The 25,513-nt window shown below is 40.5% G+C and overlaps 1 protein-coding gene across 3 annotated transcripts in view; it reads right to left on the bottom strand.

Moving 5' to 3' along the window:
- Nucleotides 1–25,513, bottom strand: part of CTNNA3 (catenin alpha 3) — a 1,889,266-nt gene that overhangs the window by 1,419,359 nt on the left and 444,394 nt on the right. For all 3 annotated transcript variants that reach the window (XM_020998213.2, XM_078150742.1, XM_020998214.2), the window contains exon 7: nucleotides 9,093–9,296. In XM_020998213.2, coding sequence (XP_020853872.1) covers nucleotides 9,093–9,296 — 204 coding nt within the window. The remainder of the gene's footprint in view (nucleotides 1–9,092; nucleotides 9,297–25,513) is intronic.

The raw sequence follows: 25,513 nt of genomic DNA on the forward strand, positions 1-25,513 counted from the left end.
GTCACTTAACCTCTGTCTGCTTCAGTTTCTTCATGTGTAAAATGGGGATAAGAATAGCACCAACCTCCTAGGTTTGTTGTGATGACAAAATCAGATATTTATAAAGTATTTTGCAAATCTAAGAGTGCTATATAAACATTGTCATTTTTATTATTACTACTACTAGTAATAAAAATGATATTTATATGTGAGTATATATATGTGTGTATATGTTATTAGTACTAGCATTACTACTACTGCTGCTGCTACTACTACTGCCACTATCATTATTTTCCAGTAAGTTTCTGATTCCCTTACAGATATTTTTATCCTCTTTCAAGGAATGAGGGGAAATATTGTATATAGGGACTGGACCCATGATTTCATTGGTATAGAAAACTTCCACATGAGGACACTCCCTCCATCAAAGCAGCTTCGAATGTTCTCTGCACTTTATAGTCTTAGAGAACCATCCAGAGCACTGAGGGGGCAAAAAGAGTCACATCTTGTTTGTGGTCAAAGTGGGATGTGAATTTCTGGCTCCGTGGCTGACTCTCATAATAAAATTAATATTACTAGCTCACATTTCCTTTAAGCTTTAGGTTCTACAAAATACATACATTCTTTCACTTGACCTTGGTGTGCTCCAAAGCAAGGCAAGCTGGACTTGGAGATGGAGGAGTTGGGATCCAATTCTGCCTCTGTCATTGAGAAGTTGGGCAGATCATTTGCCCTCTCTGGGCCTTTGCTTTCTCCTCTGATGTATACTGAGGTTCCTTGCAGCTGTCAATCTCTGCTCCTATGATTGTTCTAGAACATTCTCTAGCCATACTCATGCATTACCTGTCTGGAGCCCAAGGCTCAGGCCAGATCCCATTATTAATCCTTAGAGTCTGCCCTCTAAACACTATAATGATCCAAAGAGCAGAGGAGGTGGGGGTGGATGCCTGCCTCCCCCTGCGGAATGCAAACTTGGGTTTCAAAAGAAAGCAATCATCCCAACAGAATGAGCTGATTTTTTTTCTACCACAACTGCTCTGTTTTATAAAAAGCCAGCCACAAGGTGAAATGGGCAATCGATATTTTTAAGGGGACTCTAAAATTAGGAAAGCTTTTTTCCCTTAACTGAAACCAGATTCTCATCAGAAATAGCAGTCCATCTTCACACCCTGGTTGGGCACAGGCTGCTGTAGTCACCATGCTGCCAAGTCAGTGCTATCCTCCCCTATTTCTTTTCTGGTCCGCAGCTATTACACTAAAGAGCTGCCAGTGAAGAAGGGAGAATTGGGAGTCTCAGTGAGCATTTGCCAGAGCTGCTGTGCCACAGAAGTTCTATAATCACCCAGTGAGTCAGACATTGAGAAATCCCACTGGGAAGAACCTGAGTGCCATTGAAAAGAGCTCAGCAATTCAGAGGGATTGGAGTCCCTTCCCCAGTCAGAGAAGGAAGTCCAAGAGAAAGGCTTGGAAGTGGAAGGGAACTTCGAAGTCATCCAGTCCAACCCTCTTAACTGACAAAGGAGAAAACTGAGGCTCAGAGAGGTAAAAGCTTAGAATTGCAAGGGACCTTGGAAGTCATCCAGTTCAATACCTTCAAATGATGGAGACAGAAATCAAGACTTAGAGTAAATGAGATTTGGGACAGAGGTCTGTCCAATCCAATTTCTTCTACTGAGAGAACAATTAACCCCAAAGCAATCATGTGATTTTCCCAAGGCCACATAGACAGGAAGTGGCAGATAAACAATTCAAACCTTGGTTGTCTGATGCCATGTTCAGCTGTACCCAATGCACTACATTACAGGTGATCCTAACATAAATTTAGGAAACAGATGTGGCTTAGCATGGACAGGGACCATACTCCTAACCAACACTAGCACATGTACCTACTCAACAGATTCCATCTCACCTGTCTCCTCCTTCCTCCTCTTTCCATCCCCACTCTATCACTTATTTTCAATCTCTTTCCCTATCTACCGGATCATTCCCTACTGTTAAAAACACCTCTATGTTTCTCCTATGATGAAAAAAGAACCATTGATCCTTCCCTTCCAGCTAACTATTACCTTGTATCTCTCTGCCTTGTGTGGCTAAACTCCTTGAAAAAAAAAATCTACAAAATGTGCCTTCACTTTCTCTCATCTCATTCTCATTTTAACCCCTTACAATCCAATTTCCAATCTTACTGTTCCACCAAAACTTCTCTTTCCCAAATTACTAATCACCTCTTAATTATTAAATCCAGTGTTTGTTTTTCCTTAGTCCTCATTCTCTCCTGAACCTCCCTGCAGCCTTTGACACTGTTGGTCAGGCTTCCTTCCTTGATAATCTCTTCTCTCTAAGTTTTTGGAGAGTCACTCTCTCTCCTGGTTCTCCATCTGCCTGAACGATCCTTCTCAGCATCCTTTGATGGGTCTTTATTTCAATCACACTTTAAAAACCAAAGACATCCCATAGGGTTCTGTCGTGGGCCCTTTTCTCTTCTCCTGTCTATACTACTTCACTTTGTCATGTCATATCACATGGCTTTCATTACCATCTCTATGCTAATAATTCTCAAATCTACCTGTCTTGCTCCAACCTTTCTGCTGACTTCCTAGCTAGCATTTCTGACTGTCTTTTAAACATATCAAACTGGGAGTCAAGTAGACATCTTAAACTGAATATGTCCAAAACAGAACTCATTATCTTTCCCCTAAACCCTTCCCCCTTCTGACCTTCCCTATTACTGTGAAGGGCAACACCCTCTTCCCAATTCCTCAGGCTCCCAGTCTGACTGTCATTTCACTGTCTCTCACCTCCCCGTATCCAATCTGTTGCCAAAGTGTGTTGATTTCACCTTTGCAACATCTCTCAAATGGGTCTCCTTCACTCCTCTGACATTGCCACCTCCTGTGACACTGCCACCACACCATTTATTCAACCAATCAAGTAATTTTCCTAAAGTGCAGGTCCAAACATGTCATCTCTACTCACTAAACTGCAAGGGCTTCCTATTGCCTCCAGAATTAAATACAAAATGCTGTGCTTGGCCTTCAAAGCCCTTCATAACCTAGCCCTCTCCTACCTTTCTAGTCTTCCTATACCTTAATCCCCAACACCTACTCTTTGACACAATGGCACAGGCCTCTTTGCTTTTCCATGAACAAGACCCTCCATCTCTCAGCTCCAGGCACTTTCTCTGGCTGTCCCCATGCCTAGAAATATTCACGCTCTTCATCTCTACCTACCAGCTTCCCAGGCTTTCTTTAAGTCCCAACTAAAATTCCATCTTCTATAGCAAGCCTCTCTCAATGCCTTTAGTTTTAGTGATATCACTCTGTTAATTCTTTCCTGTTTATCCTATATACACAGCTTACTTGAATATATTTATTTGTTGTCTCCCCCCATGAGATTGTGAGCTCCCTGAGATCACAGACTGTCTTTTACCTCTTTTGGTATCTCTAGTGTATGACACCACATTTATATAGTAGGCACTTAAGTTTGTTGATTGATTGACAATGTAGGTTTTCAGATGAAATTGATTACCAGGATTATATGAAAAGTCATGTTTTGTATTGGTTATGAACTCATTTCCTTCTCAAATAGTTTGTTGTTGTGTTTTTTAATTTGGGGAACATTTGTATTTTGGATTCAGGGCAGGAAGGAAAGTAGGGAAGGAGGGGGGCCAAAGAAGAATTTACACCTAAGAAGAGCCAAAGCTATTGGGTTTTTTTTTAAAAATAAATTTATTTATTTTTAGTTTTCAATATTCACTTCCACAAGTTTTTGAGTTCCAAATTTCTCACCCCTCCCCCTACCCCAAGATGGCATACATTCTGAATATCCCTTCCCCTAGTCTGCCTTCTCTTCTATCTCTCCCCCCTCCCTTCTCTTATCCCCTTCCCCTTCTATTTTCCTGTAGAGCAGGATAGACTTCTGTACCCCATTTCCTGTATTTCTTATTTCCCAGTGCATGTGAAAACATTTTTTTAAACATGTTTTTAAAACTTTGAGTTCAAATTTTCTCTTCCTCCCTCCCCACCCACCCTCATTGAAAAGGCAAGCAACTCAATATAGGTTGTACACATGCAGTTATGCAAAACACTTCCATAGTAGACATGTTGTGAAAAACTAACTCTATTTCCCTTAATCCTATCCTCCCGTCCCATTTATTTTATTCTTTCTTTTGACCCTGTCCCTCCTCAGAAGTATTTGCTTCTGATTGACCTCTTTCCCAATCTGCCCTCCTCTCTATCACCCCTGCTCTCTTGTCCCCTTCTCCCCCTATTTTCCTGTAGGGTAAGACAGATTTCCATACCCAATTGAATGTGTATGTTATTCTCCTTAAGCCAAATCCTATGAGAATAAGATTCCCTCATTCCCTCTCACCTTCCCTGTTTCCCCTCCACTGTGAGAGACTTTTCTTTTCTGTTTTTTTTGTGAGATAATTTACCCCATTCTACCTCTCCCTTTCTTCTCCGAGTATCATCCACTCTCATCCCTTAATTTTATTCTCCAGATATGACCCCTTAATCTTCAACTCACCCTGTGCCCTCTATCTATCTATCTATATACATACATAATTTTTTTCCTTCAACTACCCTAATACTGACAAAGTTCTCATGAGTTAAATATCATCTTTCCATGCAGGAATGTAAACAGTTCAATCTTAATAAGTCTCTTATGATTTCTCTTTCCTGTTTACCTCTTCATGTTCCACTGGAGTCCTGTATTTGAAAGTCAAATTTTCTTTAGCTCTGGTCTTTTCATCAGGAATGCTTGAAAGTCCTCTATTTCACTGAATGACCATTTTTTCCCCTGAAGGATTATACTCAGTTTTGCTGGGTAGGTGATTCTTGGTTGTAATCCTATCTCCTTTGCCCTCCAGAATATTATATTCCATGCCCTGGTCCTTTAATGTAGAAGCTGCTAAATCTTGTGTTATCCTGATTGTGTTTCCACAGTACTTGAATTGTTTCCTTCTGGCAGCTTGTAATATTTTCTCCTTGACCTGGGAACTCTGGAATTTGGCTACAATATTCCTAGGAGTTTTCCTTTGGGGATCTCTTTCAGGAGGAGATCTGTGGATTCTTTCAATTTCTATTTTGCCCTCTGGTTCTAAATATCAGGGCAGTTTTCCTTGATAATTTCTTGAAAGATGATAGGCTCTTTTTTTGATCATGGCTTTCAGATAGTCCAATAATTTTTAAATTCTCTCTCCTGGATCTATTTTCCAGGTCAGTTGTTTTTCCAATGAGATATTTCACATTGTTTTCTAATTTTTCATTCTTTTGGATTTGTTTTACAGTGTCTTGATTTCTCATAAAGTCACTAGCTTCCAATTGCTCTATTCTAATTTTTAAGGAAGTATTTTCTTCAGTAATCTTTTGGACTTCCTTTTCCGTTTGGCCAATTTTTCTTTTTAGGGCATTTTCTCCTCATTGGCTTTTTGGACCTCTTTTGCCATTTGGGTTAGGCTATTTTTAAGGTGTTCTTCAGTATTTTTTGGGGTCTCCTTTAGCAAGCTGTTTTGACTTGTTTTTCATGATTTTCTTGCATCACTCTCATTTCTCTTCCCAGTTTTTCCTCTACTTCCCTTACTTGCTTCTCAAAATCCCTTTTGAGCTCTTCCAAGGCCTGGGACTGATTCACATTTTTCTTGGAGGCTTTGGATGTAGGAGCTTTGACTTTGTTGTCTTCTTCTGGTTGTATATTTTGATCTTCTTTTTCATCAAAGTAAGATAATATAGTCTGACTCTTTTTGTGCTGCTTGCTCATGATCCCAGCCAATTACTTGAGTTTTAAACTCTTTGTTAAGGTAAGAGTCTGCTTCCAATGTGGAGAGTGTACTGTCCCAAGCTTCAGGGGTGTGTATAGCTGTTTTCAGAGATACTTCTAGGGACCTGTAAATTTTCAGTTCTTCCAAGGTGGTATGATAAGGGGTGAAGTGTTTACTCCTTTCCTGGCCTGTGACCACAAGTTCTCCTTTCTGTCCTGTAACTGTGAAGAAGGTCTGCTCTCTACAGCCACTATAAGCTACACCACTCCAGCGCTCCTCCTCACTCCAGCACCGCTGCCCAGAACTGTGACCCAGATCCACACACAGGCAAAGCAAGAGATTCCTGCCTCAGCACTGGTAAAGAGATCCCTGCAATCCCTCTCTGATCAGCCACTGGATTCCCCCTCAGTCTGTGGGCCGGAAGCTTGGGAAGCAGCTGCCCCCTCCAGGGCCACGGTTTTGGGGAATGGAACTGAAACCCCGCCTTCCTCTTTGAGCACTGGCAGAAACAGACTTTTCCCACTGACCTTCTAAGTTGTCTTTGGCATTGGTGGATTGAGGAGTCTGGAAACCTCCACAGCTGCCCATGATTCAGTCCTCTTAGGCCTGCTCCAGGTTTGCTGTAGCCTGCACACCCAAGCTGCGCTGCGCTGTGCTCCCAGCCTGGCCTGATACACCTTTCGAATCAATCATCCAGGTTGTCTTGGGCTGGAAATTTGTTTCACCCTGTCTTTTTGTGGGTTCTGCTGTTTCAGAATTTGTTTAGAGCCATTTTTTATGAGTATTTGGTGGGGTTTGGGGGGAAAGCTCAAGCAAGTCACTGCTTTCACTCCGCCATCTTGGCTCCACCCCCCCCAAGCTATTGTTGAGGAAGTTGAGTAATCTAGAGAGTGCATGGATCACCCACTCGAAATGGTGATTTACCAATCAAGAGAGGGGACCTCAGGGCAAAGGCTTCTCCAAAGCTGCTGGAAAAGTAGAGAGGGGGCAGCTAGGTGGCAGCTAGGTGGTGCAGTGGATAGGGCACTGGCCCTGAAGTCGGGAGGACCTGAGTTCAAATCCAGCTTCAGACCAAACACTTGACACTTACTAGCTGTGTGACCCTGGGCAAGTCACTCAACCCCAATTGCCTTCAAAAAAAAAAGATGAAGTAGAGAGGATTGGAGAGTGAGCCAGAGTGAGGGATTCAAAAAGACCCATTTAATGAGGCTTATGAGGGGCATTACATTTTAAGTCAACCGGACAGTGCCAACAAATGGAAGCACCTTCTGTATTCAAGGCATGGATAAAAAGAGAAAGACAAAAACAAAGCAGCCTCTACTGGACAAGATCAAGAACTCACCAGCTACAAAACATTTTAAAGCATACACTAACCAAGGGATGATATAACTCCTTAGGAAAATAATGAGTAATACTGCTATTCATTTTTTAAAACAATTTTTATTGGTAATCAAAACCAGACTGGCTATAAAAGATCAGGATTATCTTATTAGTGGCAATTAGGTTACCTAGTAGATAGACCTGAATTTGAATCCTATCTCATATTTACTAGCTGTGTGACCCTGGGAAGGTCAATTAACTCTATTTGCCTCAGTTTCTTCATTTGTAAAATGAGGATAATAATAACACCTCCCTCACAGGGTTGCCATGAAGATAAAAAAAGATATAGCCATCTTACATGACTTTTTTTTTTATTACTATTACTCTTATTATTCTCATTCACTGACCAAATGTTAATTTCCTCATCTATAAAATCAAAAGGGTTAGAGATTAGATAAAATTTATGATGGTTCAATTTGTTATCTTTGTAATCCTTCTTAGATCTCTCTCCCTCTCTCTATCCACCCAGGATCTACCTTAGTTAAACTCAAACACAGACAGAGGTGAAATTTAAGAAATTAAGTAACCAGAAAAGAATGGCACAGAAATCAGTCAAACAATGTCTTTAAGGTGAAGGCTACAGTAGTAAATTGGAATGGCATTGTAATAATCTATGTAACTAAGAACCAAAGATCTCCACAGTTTAGCCTCAATTTGGATTTTTCCAAACAGAGGCCTCCTTTGTCCGCATCCATTTCCTAGCATGCACTTGGCCATGGTTTTGAATCCAAACTACCTAGATGGAATACTTTATTCACATAATGTTCTCGAGACATTATGAAGGAGCCAAGAAACCTAACAACATGCATATCATCTCTGTCAATGCGAAGGCAGATGGAAATATAAAACAAGAACATATTGATGTGCTTTGAATTCATACTTTTTAGCCCTAAGGTCATAAAAAGATAGCATAGATGCCTCTAATCTGTCTCTCTGTCTCTGTCTCTGTCTCTCTGTCTCTCTGTCTCTCTCATACACACACACACACACACACACACACACATGCACACACACACACACACACACCATATAGATATATATGTTTCTGTGTGTATTAGACATATACACTAACATGAAAATTTCTTCTCAATGTAGTTCATGAATGACCTTGACAGACCTTTAGCAAAAAGGAGCATCTTTGCTAGAAATGTTTTTGGTTTTAGAACCAGAAAGATACATGTAGCAACCAGAATATCTCCTCTCTATGGATGACATATATTTTCCACTTTATCTATTTATTTTTATTGGCTAAGAGACTGCTGATCAAGGTCAAAACTAATCATATGTTAAGACCATGGGAACTGTCACATATCATATATGGTTTCAAAGAACTACCAACTAATATTAGCATATTTCTACCACTGGCATAAGCACATCTGCTGAACTAATCTATAATTTCACACCTGAAAAGTCACATCATTTCTAGCTAATATGTCTCAACCCATACCCTGACAATTACCAAATCAGGCAGATGTCACATGCCTGGGATAAAACTTTCATTTCACTCAATCTTTGCCTTCTGTGGAATTTCAAGATCAAATATTCTCAAACATTTTTCATTTATATCACAATATGCATTCAAGATCTGAGTGAAGATCCAGTCATTTCATACATCTTGATACCAATAAACCAACCACTTTGCCCACTGAGCTGTTTGCCCACTCCTGAGCACTACCACCCGGAAAGCTCCAGAATATTTCAGCTATGCAATGTAAAACGGATTAAGAAGCATCAATATAGGCACCACACAGACACTGGATCATGTATAATCATCATAGTGGAGAGAGAGAGAGAGAGAGAGAGAGAGAGAGAGAGAGAGAGAGAGAGAGAAAGACAGAGAGACAGAGAGAAGAGAGAGACAGAGAGAGAGAGAGAGAGACAGAGAGAGAGAGAGAGAAGAGAGAGAGAGAAGAGAGAGAGAGAGAGAGCGCATGAGAAAACTTGAAATAGCATAAGAAGATCAGGAACTTACATTGTCCATATATTCTGAAAGCAAGTCCTGGAGAGCTTGTCGGATGGAGTTACACTCAGTGATGATGCGTTCCCGGTGGAAGTCCCGTGTGCAGGAAGAATCGGCCAACAGGGCTGCCCCACTGATGATGGCCTCCAAGCGTTTCTCAAGAGAGGGGCGGATTTTCTCGTCCCTCACTGTGAGTGGATCCAAGATCACTAAATCCTAAGGAGGGAAAGGTTCGGGCAGGTTAGAATTCCGCAGCCTTTCTTGAAACCTCTTTTTGCTAGAAGGTAACTTGCATCTTGATGATGATCTTTCATATGAGAATTTATGACAGCAAAGGAGCATGCCTTAGAGCCCCATAGACATCTCTCTTGAAGGCTTATTTCAAGTGTTATCTCTTAAAACAGGCCTTTCCTGATTCCGTCACTTACTCTGCATCCGTACTCATTCATGTGCACACAGATATCATTATGTCCTTGGTGGGACGTGACCTCCTTGAAGGTAGGGGACGATGAGTGTGGAACACTGTGTATAATTTCAATTTTTTTCAATATGTTGGTTAGTTTTGCTGAGCCACTTTTCACCTATTAATTATTTCATTATTATAAGGAAAGTTTCTCTGTGAAGAAGAGAAAACAAGTGTGCATTAGGAAATGAAGGCAATATGAAAACAAAAGATAGGGATGGCGATCAGACGTGTGGTTTCATTGGTCTAGAGAGTTCCCAAATGAGAACCTTCCCCTGGTAGGTATCTTCCTTTTGACTTACTGTGTTCAAGAGCTGGCTAGAATGACAAGATGTTGTCAGTCAATAAACATTTGTTGTGTCAGGCACAGTGCTAAGTGTTGGGGATACAAAGAAAGGTAAAAGTCTCTGCTCTAAGGATCTCACAATCTACTAGGGGAGGTAACATGCAAATAACTAGGCACCAACAAGCTGTATACAGGCTAGATTGGCAATTAACCAGATTGACCAGAGTCAAACAAACAACATGTGTCAGAGACAGGATTTTGAAATAGAGGTCAATAAAAAATATTTAGGGATTTTTTTCCTTAGAATATAAGCTTCTTGAGGACAGGAACTATTCTTTTAGTCTTTGCATGCCCAGTTAATAGCATATACTCAGTAAATGTTGAACTGACTCTATCATGTGCTCCTCCCATGCATCACTGTTTTGGACTTCACTTTACTCTTAAGGGGATTAGATGAAGTCTCTACTTCTAAAAGCATAGTATCAAGAGGAAAGAGCATCTGCAGAGATCATTTTGTCCAAACTCTTCATTTTATAGAATGTGAGGGGAGGAGAAGAGAGCAGGAAAGAAAGCCTATTTTACAGAGTACTTTATATACAACCGCACTAAGACTTTTAGGACACACTGTACCTTATTTCGCTTGAGCTTCATAACAACTTTATGAATAAAGGACTTCAGATATTATCATATTCCTTCCACATATGACAGACCTAAAGCCCTAAGATCTTACGTGACTTTTCAAAGGTCACCAGATAAGATGCCAGCCTAAGAGTTAGACTTAAGTCTCCCAATTGCAAATCCAGGCCTTCTTCCTGAGATTCTAAGGATCCTACTAATTTACTGAATGATTTTCTTTTTAATTCATAAGATCACAGACTACAGAGCCAGAAGGGGCTTTAGATGTTAATCCATCCATTTTACAGCTGAAGAAACTGAGGCCCCAAGTATTCAAGTGGCCTGATGTCATAAAGCTGGGAAATGACAAAACTGAGATTGGAGCCAGTTTCTCTGATTCTGTTTTGAATGCTCTTTCCCTTTTTCCATGTCATCTGCCTTTCCTGCTTTTCATTTCCCTTCTTTCTTAATAAGCCTCTCCATTTGGGCCCCTACACATTAATAGCCTGAAGAGATATATTAGGAAACTAGTTTACAAGATCCCCTTGGGAGAGGAGGGGTGGTTGGAAAATCACCCCCCCCTTTGTTTGTGCATTCATCTTTTATCTATTAAAACATAATCTTCTTGAGGGTTGAGGGAAGAGAAGAAGCCGGACCAAAAGTCAGTCAGCAATCCAGACTGGCAGAGTTTTAAGGTACTGCGCCTATGGGACAGATGTTATTCATTCATTTGTTTCTAAACCCACCCCTTCATTCCATCTGCCTCTTGCTCCTTGATGGCTTCTGTCAGTACAAACTCTCCACTTCAGTGCTTAACAGCAAAAATTAAGCCAATTAAAATCACTGAAATGGCCCTCCGATGCAATTTTGCCATTAAGAAGGGGTTCCAAGAGAAAATCAGATGGCTCCATTATTGCTCAGATATAATTAGAAGATATAATATGGAAATGAAAACTTTTCTGTTTCCATATTATCAAGAAGATCATTTCAGTTCACCAAGTTGCAAATGTATTACTGTTGAAGTTAGTGTAAAAACTTTCTAAAAACCACAACACCTCCAATACTATCCCATCTTACCAGAGGCCCCAGAACCTTCCCTAGCCAGCAGGGGGCAGCCTGGCGCAACATGATGAGTACTAACTTTGGACCGGATCACATAGATTTATATCCTGGTCCCTACATGGTTATTACCTCTGTGACCTCAGCTCAAAATGGGATCTGTTTTTTTTTAAATGATAGATGATAGATAGATAGATATAGATAGATAGATAGATAGATAGATAGATAGATAGATAGACAGATAGATAGATAGTTGTCTTGTTTTGGAGTTGGTTTTGCAGTTAAAAATATTCTGAGAGGGGTCCATAGGCTTCATGAGACCACCAAAGAGGTCCATAACACACATACACAAAAAATAAATAAATAAAATAAAGACTTAAAAACCTCTGGGCTAGATGACTCCCAAGGTCCCTGCCATCAGCTACAATTTTACAGGATCTCAGGGGTCAGTTAGTCCAGTCCTATTTGAACAGAAATCTTGACAACATTCAAAAAGCAGCCTTTCAGTTTTCTCTTGAGTACTTCAATGAGGGGGAACCCAAGACCTCCAATGGCAGTCCATTCTACTTTGGGGTAGCTCTAATTTCTTAGGAAGTATTTCCTTACATGTAGCCAAAACCCACACCTCTTAACCTTCCCTTTGCTCTTTTGGGGCTAAGCAGCACAAAATGTTCCACAAATTGAAGACATCAATGGTGTCTCTCCTAAGTCTTCCCTCCTCTAAGCTAAATCTATCCAGTTTCTTCTACTGATACTCATGTGCCATGATCTACACTCCATGTTACCATGCTTGGTCATTATCTTCAATGATGGGATGAGCATTGATTAATGTCTATCATGTACTAAGCACTGTGTCAAGTGTTGGTGATACAAAAGACAGCCTCTCCCCACAAGGAGCTTGCATTCTAATGAAGGGAAACAACACATAAAGTGGAGGGGTAGCCAGGGGATGAGTTTTGTGGTGAGACTGAATGGAATATAAATAGGAGCCACCAGGTGGTAAAGTGAGTAGAATTTCAGGCATCACCATCAGGAAGACCTGAATTCAAATAGAGCTTCAGATACTTATTAGCTATGTGACCCTGGGACATAATTTAACCCTGTTTGCCTCAGTTTCCTCTTCTGTAAAATGAGCTGGAGAAGGAAATGACAAACTATTCTTTACCAAGAAAATTCACCCAAAATGGGGACAAGAAGAGCTGAACACAACTGAATAACAACAAAGGTGAATGGAAGCAGATGAAAGTAGATCAATATATCTTTTCCAGTAACCATGGCAGTATTGATTTCATTATAGTTCCAGAAAGGGAGGGAGGGGCAGAGAACCATGAAAAGAGCACACTAAGCAACTTGTCTTGTGTTTCGTCATATGTGGTAGGTAGAATAAAACAAACTATGTGCTATGGATGATCCAAGAGCATGTTTAATTCTTGGGGGCGGAAACTTTTATTTTTGTCTTTGTAGTGGAAACTTTAGTATAGCACGTGGTACACAGTAGGCACTTAATAAATTAGGATGGTGTTCCTAGCATAACAAAAGAGGGCAGAAGCAAGCCAGTGACTGCTCTAGATGCATCTGGTGCCAGTATAATTGATGATATTTCTGGCTCAAGTTAACAGACTCCGAAATTGTCTCATTAGCTTTAAAGACTTACCTAGTTCCCAGTTCTTTGTCTGACCACCTGAATTCAATCCATGCCCTATCACCACACCTTTGCATTGGTTATTTCCACCCCTTAAACTAGATTGAATTCCTTCCTCACATCCACTCCTCAAAATCTCTCAGCTTCCTTCTGGCTCAACCTCCCTCCTACAGGGAGTGGTCCTTAATGTTCCCTCCTGCCTCAATTTACTCATCTTTTTATATTTGTATTCTCATAGCACAATGTAAACCCCATGAAGGATGGGAAGGGACTGTAGTTTTTAATCTCTGTATCCCCAGCACTTGATAAAAGGAGCCTGGTATAAAGGGTGAAGGATTGACCTTGAAGTCTGAGAGAAGTAGGTTCAAGTCTTGCCTCTGACTCATACTGCCTTTATGACCAAAGAACGTCTCTTAATCTTTTAATGTCCCAGTTATTCTCAGAGATTTTCATCGTCAGTCAACAAGCATTTATTAAGCACTGAGGAAAGAAAGAAAGACAAAAACATGGTCCCTTCTCTCAAGGAGGTTCTATTTTAATAGAAATTAATAGAGGAATTGATTTGCATTGGTGGAGGGAATTCCATACATCAAAGAAACCACAGCTCCAATACTCCCTCTCTCCTCTCTCTCTCTCTCTCTCTCTCTCTCTCTCTCTCTCTCTCTCTCTCTCTCTCTCTCTCTCTCTCTCTCTCTCTCTCTCTCTCTCCCTCTCTCTCCTACCACAATGCTTTACAACTGGCAGGCACTTAATAAATGTTAGCTGAATTTAACCAAATTGAATTACTTTTACCTGGATTCTATGCTTGTGTCCTTAACTCCTAGTTCTGGCTTTGCCTGAAATCAATGAATCAGCAGGCACTTAAAATGTGCAGGCACTCTGCTAAGTGCTAGGATGTAAAGAAAAACCAAAAACAGTCCCTGCCCTCAAAGAGTTTCTATTCTAATTAGGGAGACAACAGGTATATAAGTAGGTACAATAATGTACCTAAAAATTCCTTGCTGCTGTTGACCTTACCCTGACATAAAATAGCTCACAAAAGAACCAGACTCGTTCCTAATTAGAGGCAGTCAGGATAAGGGCACCACTGACTCTCTAGTAGGAACACAACTTAAATAATCATTTTTAATACTGTCTTCCACACATGCAGTAGAAAGTTAGTTCTGAGGCAAGGGACTTGGGTTCATATCTTATCTCTGACACAGTCCAGGTGACTTTGGGTTAATCACTTCACTTCCCTATAAAAAGAAGGTTTTTAATTAAATGACATACAAACATCCTTTTTAGCTCTAAATTGGTGATTCAGAACTCTTTTTCCAATGCCTGCTTATGACAAGGGGAAGGTTCTGACTAGTTGAAGCTAATTTCAATAGATCTTTAGTAGGTCCTACCAAGAAGGGAAGATTTCATGTATTTCATATATGCATGATATGTCTGTCAATAAGAGCCAGAATAGGGAAGCATGGAGAGGTTTGTCCCCAAATTGGTCATGGGTGGAAGATTTTAGTGCCATAGAAACTCACAAAGACCCTCTGCTAAGTTACAGAGGGGTTGCCTAGTGTCAACAGATGGAGTATGCACAATGACAAAGTCAGAGATACTCATAATCTTGAAGTTGTATTAAAACAATACATGGAGAGAGAGAGAGAGAGAGAGAGAGAGAGAGAGAGAGAGAGAGAGAGAGAGAGAGAGAGAGTGTCAGCAGAAAAACCTATTCTTACCATTTAGAATGCAAGTCAGTAAGTGACTTTATTCCATATACTGTTATGAGGCAAGATAAAAAGAAGATTCAGTTGGCACAGAGAGAAGTGTATTTATTGAGTAAGTGGGTTTCTGAATAAAGTATTTCCAAGGTACTTACAGTACTTGAGAGAGAGTGTGAGGTAGTGAATAGAGAGCTGAGCTTAAAACCAGGAAAACTTTAGTTCTAGTTCTGGACATACCAGCTGTGTGACCTTGGCCAAGTCACATAACCTCCCAGTGTTCCAGGATTATAAGCCTTTCCTCTTTATTGGTACATCCTTAGCTGTGATTGCCATTTCATGAAGGGCCCCAGTCATATCCAACTCAGTCTCCAAATTGTTGTATCTCCTCACCAGCAGCCTGCCCCCATATGCATGTACCTTCTCCAATTTCTAGCTTCCCCTTCATATTTTGTCTTCTTTGAATGAAAAATCTTCAAGAGTAGGAACTATCTTATTTTCTTTTATTTGTAACCCCACTGCTTGGCACAATGCCTACATAGTAACAATCAACATTTTATTAAGCACCTCCGATGTGCCACGCACCGTGCTAAGTGTTGAGGGAATACAAAAAAGAGGCAAAAGACAGTCCTTTCCCTCAAGAAGCTTATAATCATTTCATAAATTTTCCATATTTCCATCCATCCATCCATCTATCTATCTATCTATCTATCTATCTATGAAAAGTTGGTAGTAGAGAGACTTCCTAACCTCTATTCTGTCTTTGTCTTTTGGAAGACTTTGCAGAAGAACTGGTTTAAAGGTAAACAAAAAAAAGAAGGATCAGCTGTGACTGCCTGCTCCCTTATACCTGAAATGGAGTCTTTTTTTTCTAAAATGGCATTACTCAAGTCAAGAAGGAGAAAATGCAATGCCCTCCCCCCCCACTGCTACCATAATATATACTCTAATAAATTCTATTCATTTGGCTGGGAGCAGGGAGGATTGATGCTAGGGTGCCACTGCTATAAACTCTTGATGGGGGCATTCTTTCTGTCAAAGCAGGTCTGCTCAGTTTCTTGGTCTTACAGAGCTGCCTGGTGCACTGACATGTTAAAAAGATTTGACCAGTGGTAAACAGCCGGTGTGGGTCCAAGGAGGGATTCAAACCTAGGCCTTCCTGATTCTGAGACAAACTTGGAATCCACTCTACAACACTGTCTGTCTTCTCTCAAAACAACATGTTTTAAATTAATAACAGCAAATATTTGCAACACTATCACGTCAAATTTCAACTTTTCCCTTTTTAACCTAATTGTTTCCCTATGGAAAATAGTTTTCTTTCTTCCTTCCTTCCTTCCTTCCTTCCTTCCTTCCTTCCTTCCTTCCTTCCTTCCTTCCTTCCTTCCTTCCTTTTTCTTTCTTTTTCTTTCTTTCTTTCTTTCCTTTCTTTCTTTCTTTCTTTTTTTCAAAAGCATAGCAAACTTTTATATAGTACCTTAATGTTTGTAAAACATTAGGTAGAGATAGATAGATAATCTCATTTGATCTTCACACTCTATGAAGTAAATACTAATATTTCCCCATTTTAGGAAACTGAGTCTGAGAGGTTAAGTGACTCATATAGGGTCACACAGCCAATGTGTCCAAAGCAGTATTGGAACAAAGGTCTGGGTGACTCCAACTCCAACGCACTCTGCCCACTGTGCCGCCTAGCAGCCTCCAGCCCTGGCACTACAATAGTTTGAGTGCCTTACTCCAGGTATGTTGGATGGAACTCAGGATTGAGGATATAGGAGCCTCAGGCTCATCTAGCCTTTTATGCTTAGTGGCTAATTCTCTGACTGAGCTGAACAAACCCTTTCATACCAGGCTCCCCACTTTCAAAATGGGAATGATAACATGTGCGCTGCCTTGAAACGAGGGCAGAACTGAATCACATTTAAGCATCGTCAATAAGTCAAATCAATAAGCATTTATTAAGTGTCTGCTATGTGCCAGGTATTGTGCTGAGCACTGATGGGTTATTTAGCTTTGTTATTATTACTCTTCTTGAGATGGTTATTCCAATATAATTCTCCAATCAGCCTGCCCCTGAATAGGGTCATCTTAGAGGAAAAATGATTTCCTAAGTTAAATCCTCAGTTGAAAGGTGAATATGAGTCATCCATGCCAGGGACAGACTACTTATCAGGGCTCAAGCTCAAGTTAATTTCCAGTGGTCTCTTGCCACTACATCTCTGGATCTTATGAGCTCCAGCTTATTCTGTCTTTAACCCAAACTGGAATCTTGGACTAGCCCTCTACATTGCTCTGCTTCTTGGATTATTGAGTTCTGGGCTTTCCTGATTCCCCCTACACCATTTAACTTCCCTAGCTCTTAAGAAAAAAAAAACTCCAGACTTGCAAGGGAACCCTAATCTAGCTTCATTGTCAAAGAGTCCTGGACATCAAGCCTAAATGTGCTACTTTGATAATTATACCCATTACTCCTGGTTCTATCCTCTTGTGCCAAACCCAAGTCTATTTCCTCTCTCACATGATGGCTCTCCAAACATTTAAGGCAGCTCTTGTGTCCTTCTTTGGTTCTCATTTCTCCAAGCTACCACCTGGTAATCGGCCTCCTCCTTGCTGGCCAACTAGTACCAGGTGAAATGTTTTTCCCTGATCAGTGAATCCTCTGCTATCTCTCTGCTATCCTTGAAGGGCCTTTGGCTGCTAAATTGTGCTAACATCATAACCTGAGGCTCCAATACTCTCCCCACCATCCCATGCTCCCTTGGACAAGAAAAGAAGACAATAAATGAGGCTTGTAAGACCACTAAATTAGGAAAGCTGCTTGAAATTGTCATGCTTGTTGATATCTTTGTATCGTGATAGTACCTCCTTAAAGTGAAACATACATATCTCTAAGTATTATAGAATACATATGAGCACCATGTCTTCATTTTTGTGCCTCCTAAAGTGTTTAATGATGTACTTTACACATTAAAGGTGCTCCATCCTTCCACATAGTAGGCACTCAATGAACATTTTTAAAGTTGCTTTCACTTTTAGTAATGATAATAAAATACATAATATGCTTTAAAGTTCACAAAACACTTTCCATGCATTATCTCTTCTGAGTCTCAGAACAATTTTGTGAAATAGGGATGACAAGAATAACTACCCCCCTTTTACAGATAAGGAAATTGAAGTTCAGAGAAGTGAGGTCAATTGTCTAAGGTCACACAGCTACCACATGTCGGAAGCATTATTTGAAACCCAGGTCTGCCTAACTCCAAATCAAGTTCTCACCACAACATAGTACCTGGCACTTCACTGGATCTCTCTTTTCTTAACTTTTCCTGGGCTTTCAAGCCCAGGCTTTTGGAAGGTTTAAGTTGTTTTCAATCTGCACCATTATAAAAAATACCCACATTGATGAGATAAGACTCCACTGAAGTATAATCAAATGACTGAATGAAATAAGATGCTGTTGCTTGTGACCATCTGTGCTCTGCCAGAACAGAAAGGAACTTAGCAAATGACTGGGTAAGGTGGGAGGTAAAGGCAGGAGGATAATGAATGGGAATAAGTGGGGGGATGGACCCCAGGGGCCATTTAACTTCAACCATACCTGAAAAAGAATTTTTCCAAAATATACCCGAAAAGGAGACATCTTTGCCTGAAGACATCTAATGGGAAAACTCACTTCCCCCCAAGAGATCTCATTGCACTCTCAGACTATTCTAATGGTTTGTACATTTTTTCATTATATCAAATCAACCCCATCCATCAGTCTTATATACTCTCTCCTCTAAGCTCACATTTGCATCTCAAACACTTCAAACTATACACCTGTTCTCCAAAAGTGAAATTGCTTATCCAAAGAGTTGTCACTCTGGAAATTGCTAAATGGCAGCATCTTTCCCTGCAAAGTTTCCTCCATATCATATTTGAGTTAGAAACAGCAGAAATGATCACTAGAAAAAGCAAATAGTGTTTTCCCAGAAGCCATTCTGTCATTTCAGTTTTTTGTCATTTCACTTTCTGATCACTGCCAGAGAATGGGGGTGAAAGGGTTCTCTAGCACTTCCTTAGATCAGATATCCCTTAGTTTAATTGTGATCTCCACCATGTTGGTGAGGAAAGATGTCAGAGTTGGGGTGGGTGGTGGGGGTGGTGGGAATGAGTGATGGGGGTGGATGGGTGGGTGGATGTGGGTGTGGGTGTGGAGCTGGGTGTTTATTGGTCCTCAGATATGATTTCATTGTTGATGGGAGCTCCCTAGTAATAAATATCCTATCCCCATGCAGATCACAACCATTACTTCAACTGCAAATGATGTCATTTGAAAGCTTCCTAGGGATGGCAATGTGGTATAATGAACAGCGCATTGGATTTGGGTTCAAATTTCACTTCAGATGCTTATGACATATGTAACTCTAAACAAATCCCATGACTTCTCTGGTTCTCAGCTTGCTCACTTAAAAAATAAAGGGTTTGTGCTAGCCCTCTAAGGCCCTTTCTAGCCTTGAATCCAAGACTTACCCAGGGTCACAGAGTCAGTATATAGCAGTGGTGGGATTTGGATTCCATTCTCTATCTGCTATACCACACAATCTCTCCAAAGACATCCAAATTTTAGCAAGTTAACAATATCACATTAGAACAGTTAGCAGACGGTGAAGAAAAAAAAGTATTTGTTCACAATAGGTTGAATATTCAGTGATGATCTTTGGTGTGACCCCACAGGAAACAAGAAAGTTGTCTGCAGATGTATCTGCACAAAATGGAAATTAATATACAAGGCTGATTTTAATTACACATCCATTACAGTGAAAGGATTCTCCAACTTGTAGAGACCCTCAGGAAAGAGGACATTTTCAGGAGGGATTTTGATGAAATTAAATGAATGTAGGCAAAGAGTAACTTCCTTTTATCTTTCTCAGGAGGACCTGTGTGGAGGGGAAAAAATGCCATTGTGGAGGCCACTTAAGTAGCAAAAGATAGAAAGAAAAGTACCACACAGAAACATGAGCAGAAACTCCACTCTGCTATCCATTTTGTTTGACCTTGAGGCACCTGTTTTTTTCCTCCCAGTGGATCTCTGATAGAAATCACCCAATTAAGTCCTCTGTCATGCACATGCGTGCGTGCACACATACACATACACACAAAACACAGCACACACAGGACACACACAGCACACGTCACTTAACCAGACATTTATTTCACCATTGATCTGAATATATCAGCACCGAAATAAAACCTTGAGAATCCCTCTGTTTTCAAGACCTCTGGCTAGGAATAGAGTGACGTGAATATGCAGTTATTATATGACCTTCCTTGAAGACATGAGGGGTACTGTGTATCATCCCTAAGTTATAGTCCTATTAGAAGATTACCAATAGAAGAAAGCCATTTTTAATGACTGGGATGGCAACAGCATGGGATAGTAGATAGAGTTTTGGACTTGGAGTCACGAAGACCTGGGTTCAAATCCAGCTTCAGATACTTACTAGCCCTTTTACATTGTGCCTCAATTTCCTTATCAGTAAAATGAAAGCGATAGACTCAAATGCTTCTAGGGAAACTTCTAGCTCTAAAGCTATGATCCTATAAATATTTAGTCTTAAAAAGAGAAGGTTATTCATTTTCAATGTAGACACCACATTTTAGGAAAGACATTGGAAAACCAAAGAACAACATACACAGGCAAGTGACCAGGGTGGTGAAGGGCCTCAAGATTAGGTCACAGGAAGATTGGTTGAAGGAACTAAGGCTGTTTAGCCAGAAGAGAAGTGGGGAGGGTAAAGGGGGAAGGAATGATAGCTGTCTTCAAACATACAAAAAGCAATCGTGTGAAAGATGAATGAAATTTTCTCCATTTGGCTCCAATGGACAGAACTAGGAGCCAGCAGTGAAAATTGCAGAGAGACAGATTTCAACTTGATGTAAGAGAAAAAATAACTTCCCGACATTTGGAATTACTCCCAAAATAATGTGGGCTGCTTTAGAAAGTACAGAGCTCCCCCTTATTAGAGGTCTTCAGGAAAGGTTAGAATATCCTTTATGAGGGAAATTACAGATAGGATTCATTTCCAGGTAGAGACACTAAGGTCCCTCTAAACTGCTGTGATCATGTCAAGCTATCATGATTATGTTTATATAAATATTAATGCATATGCAGGGATTTTTAACCCTTTTGTTTCATGTACCCCTTAGGCAGTCTGATGAATCCATGAACCCCTTCTCAGAATAATGTTTTTAAATGCATAAAAGGAAATACTGGTATTATAGAAGAAACCAATTTAATAAAATATAGCTATTATTTTTTTTTAAAAAAAGGTTGTGGACCCTAGGTTAAGAACCCCTGGTGTAAAGTAACTTTAAATGGGCAGTTTCAAAAATAACATATGAACAATGGAACCAACCACATTTCCACAGGACTTATGATGAAGCATGCTGGCCACCTCCAGAGACGGGTGATGGGCTCAGAGGGCAGATTGCAGCGTATTTGGGAGGAAGGGAATATGGTTAATGTGGTCATTTGTTTTACTTGAATATACATATGTGTAACAGGTTTTGTTTTTCTTACTTTCTCAATGGGTAGGGGAGGTGAAGGTGGGAAGGAGAGAACTGAGAACAGAAACAAAACTGAATTATGTTTTTGAAAGAGAATACACAAAATTTCCTTTTAAAGTGTCAACAAGAACAAAGATGCTCCTTATGATGGCTTCAAAGTTGCCAAAGAGAATGGGAATGATTCAATTTAGTCTAACAAATATTTACTTGTGCAAGATGTCAAGGATACAAAGACAAAATCAAAACTATCACTGTCCTTAAAGAGGTTATGTTCTACTGGAGAAATTCACCTAGATAAGTAAATAGAAAGCACAGAGACAGAGATACAGAGAGAGAGACAGACAGACAGACAGAGACAGAGACAGAGAGATGAGAGAGACAGACAGACAGAGAAAGAGAGAGACAGGGAGTGTGTGTGTGTGTGTGTGTGTGTGTGTGTGTGTGTGTGTGAAGAGAGAGACAGAAATAGAGACAGAGAGACAAACAGAGAAAGAGAGACAGAGAGAAAGAGAGAGACACACAGAGACAGAGACAGAGACGGAAGAGAGACAGAAAGAGAGACAGAGAGAGACATAGAGACAGGGAGAGAAAAGAGAGACAGAGACAGAGATATAGAGTCAGAGAGAGACAGACAGAAATAGAGACAGAGATACAGAGTCAGAGAGAGAGACAAAGACAGAGAGAGAGAGAGAGAGAGAGAGAGAGAGAGAGAGAGAGAGAGAGAGAGAAGAGAGAGAGAGAGAACTAAGAGCCAGTGGATCAGGCCAGGCCTCAGTAGAAGGAGGGACCACAGCTGGGTTTTGAAAGAAGACAAAAAATAAGGCTATGAAGTATACCTGTGATTTTTTTGGTGTAGGGAGCCCTTCAGGAGGAATTTTCTCTATCAACACAGATCCACAACTGTTGTAACTTACAGTCTTAGAACAGGTATTCTTAACTATTTTGTGTGTGCTGGAACCTTATGACAGTCTGGTGATACCTACAGCCCCTCCACTCAGAATGTCGATTTTACATACACAAAATTATATACATAGGGTTACCAAAAAAGTCAAAAGTTAGTGAAAAATAAGATATAATTTTTTCCATCCAAGTTCACTGAAAATTCTCCACACATCCTAGGTTAGGAATTCCTGTCCTAAAGAGTCATCTTGAGTATTAAGAGGTTAAGTGACTTGCCCAGTTTGACACAGCCATTATGTATCAAATGGCAACACTTGAACCCAGGTCTTTCTAGCTTCTAGGACAGCTCTATATGCACTATGCCAACCTTTCTGTCTTGAATGACAGTAGGGAATATAAAGGACGAGAACTGAAGAGGAAATGCTGCACTCTAGATATGGAGGTCCACATATGCAAAGGGATGGAGACCATGTCTAGGGAACAGCTAATGGGCCAATTTGACTGGATGGGAGAGCATGGGATTGGGAAGCACTATAAAGTAATACCAAAAAGGGATGAGAGCCATATCACAGAGAGCTTTCAATGTCAAATTGAGGATTTGGGATTTTGTATTCTAGAAGGAATAAAAATCATTGAAGATTTTTGAGTTGGGGAGTAAAATGATCAGACTTGGTTTCAAAGGCTCTCAATTGACAGCTTTGTAAAGGATGGGTTGAAGAGGGAGGGAAGAGCCTAGAAGAAGGCAAACTGATTGGAAGGCTATTACAATAAGAGAGGTAAGAAGTGATGATGGCCTGAACCAGGGTGTGGCTGCAGGAGCAGTCACATAAAGAAGATATATAATCCTACAGTCACTATGAAGCCTTCTTGGGCATTCAGTTGGGTAACACATTTTTATCCTGTTGGCATCTACAACCCCTTGCCGACTATACCAATGGTGCCAAATGCCACCCAAAGAATGGCCACATTGTCCTGTCTGTTGCATGCAGGAGGCTTATTAATCTAGGGCTTAGTCAAATATGAGTCACACAATTCAAAAGTAGGTAAGAACAGCCTTTGCCATTACCAAGGTTTACAATGATTATTATGCCAGAAGAGATCTTCCAGGAAGGAACTTATTACATAGATGGGAAAAAAATAAATAAAGGAAAAATACTTCACTATGACCCTAGGACTGAAGAAAAAAAAAATCATTCAAGGGGCAAGTGGAAAACATAAGTAATCCCACATGGCTCTATTTCTGGTGACGCTACCTTCTACTCTGCAACTTCTAATTATGCCCTTTGGGAGAAATAACAGGTTAAGTCCAAGCCCTGAATCAATAAGTGCACTGAACCACAGAAAGAAAGCAGCCAGCCAGCCCAAGTGTCCTGAGTTAGTACACAAACTCTCCAGATTAGGTCTGCTTGTAAATCACTGATACAAGAGATGGGAATGTGATTGAGGAGGCTATATGAGGTGTCGATGACATAAATCACTGTCACGTGCCCTGAAAATCCCCTCACCTTCCCTCCCAGCTCTATGGACAGCACTGACAACTGAAAATGATGGAAGCTGGGTAACATTCTGAAGGTGTTATTTAAACAAGGAACTACAAAAAGAGAACTGGATTGAAGGATATTGTTGAAGATGAATTTAAGAGCTGGGAGAGACTTCAGCAGCCATTCAGACCAACACATAAGTGAAGCCACAAGGCACTGTCCAGTCACACTGATTGAAGACCTTGATGGAAGAGGAGCCCACCTCATCTCAAAGCTCCCTGACTCACTTTTGGATAGCTCTCATTATTAGGAAGTCTTCCCTAATGCTAAGTCTAAATTAGCCCCTTTGCAACTTCTATCTATTGGTCCTGCATCTGCCCTCTAGTACCAAATGGAATAACTCTCCCTCCATCACATGGCAAGCTTTCTAATAGGAAGCTATCATGTATTCTTTGAATCTTCTCTTAACCAGGCTAAAAATGCCCAGTTACTTCTACCACCACTAATATGAGGAAGACTCACAACTAGCATGCTGGTTACCCTCCTCTGAATACTCTTCAGCTTACCAATGTCCTTCTTAACTATGGCATCCAGAACTGAAGACAAAGTTCCAAATGAGGTCTGATGAGGGAAGGATACAGTGAGACTCCCTATCATTTCCCTGTTCCTAGAAGCTATAATCCCTTAATGCAATGCAAGATCCCATTAGCTTTCCTGGCTACCCCTTCATACTGGTGACTCATATTAATATTATGAGCCACTAAAATCCCCTAGATCTTTTTTCAAAATAATCATTGGATATCCATCCTTCCTCCATTGTATGCTTGTAAAGTTGATTTTTTTTTTGCCCAAGTAAAAACTTTATATTTATCCCTACTGAACACCATCTTGTCAGATTCAGCTCAATGTCTTAGCTTGTCAAAATCCTTTTGGACCAAATATGAATAACATGGAAGATGGATTGATCACGGAGAGGGATGGATAACAAGTGGAGAGCCCATGTTGTAATTGTTATCTTCAAACTATTAAGAGAACTCCAAGAAGGCTGCCAGCTCATTAGGTGGACCCCTGTGTGAAACTTAAGGTAGGACACAGACAAGAGTCACTTATGCAGCTGGTGGTACAATGGATAGAGCACTGAACCTGGAGTCAGGAAAACCTAAATTCAAGTTCAGTGTCAGACACTTGCTAGCTGTGTGATCCTATGTGATCACTTAACTTTTGTGTTTCAATTTATTCATCTGTAAATTGGGATAATAAATAATAGCACCCACTTCCCAGGGTTGTTGGGAGGACAAAATGAAATCTTTGTAAAGTGCTTAAAAACTATATAAATGCTAATGAGCATGATGACAATGACAACTACTACTATTATTATAGGATGGCAGACATATATGGGTCACATTTTGGAGGAAAACACCCTCAGAGCTGTGATTTCTGCTCCACGGAGGATATGAGCATCATTAAATCAAGTGATGAACATCTAAACTGACTTTTTCACATCCTCACCTCCCACTCCTTTGTTGCCCCCTTCCATTCTCACTTCAGACCTTACCCATGGTTGAAAGTGCCCTCTCCCAGGTTACCCATGATCTCTTAATTATTCTACACGGGCCTTTCTTCAGGCCCTAGTCCGATTTCACACTGTTGCCCATTCCCCTCCTGTTGGACACATCCTCCTCCCTTGACTTCTCAGACCCCGCTCTGCCTGATGCTCATTCCCACTTTCCTTTCC

The sequence above is a fragment of the Phascolarctos cinereus genome, unplaced genomic scaffold, assembly GCF_003287225.1.
Source record: "Phascolarctos cinereus isolate Bilbo 61053 unplaced genomic scaffold, phaCin_HiC Scaffold_3;HRSCAF=262, whole genome shotgun sequence".
Taxonomy (NCBI): Eukaryota; Metazoa; Chordata; class Mammalia; order Diprotodontia; family Phascolarctidae; genus Phascolarctos; species Phascolarctos cinereus.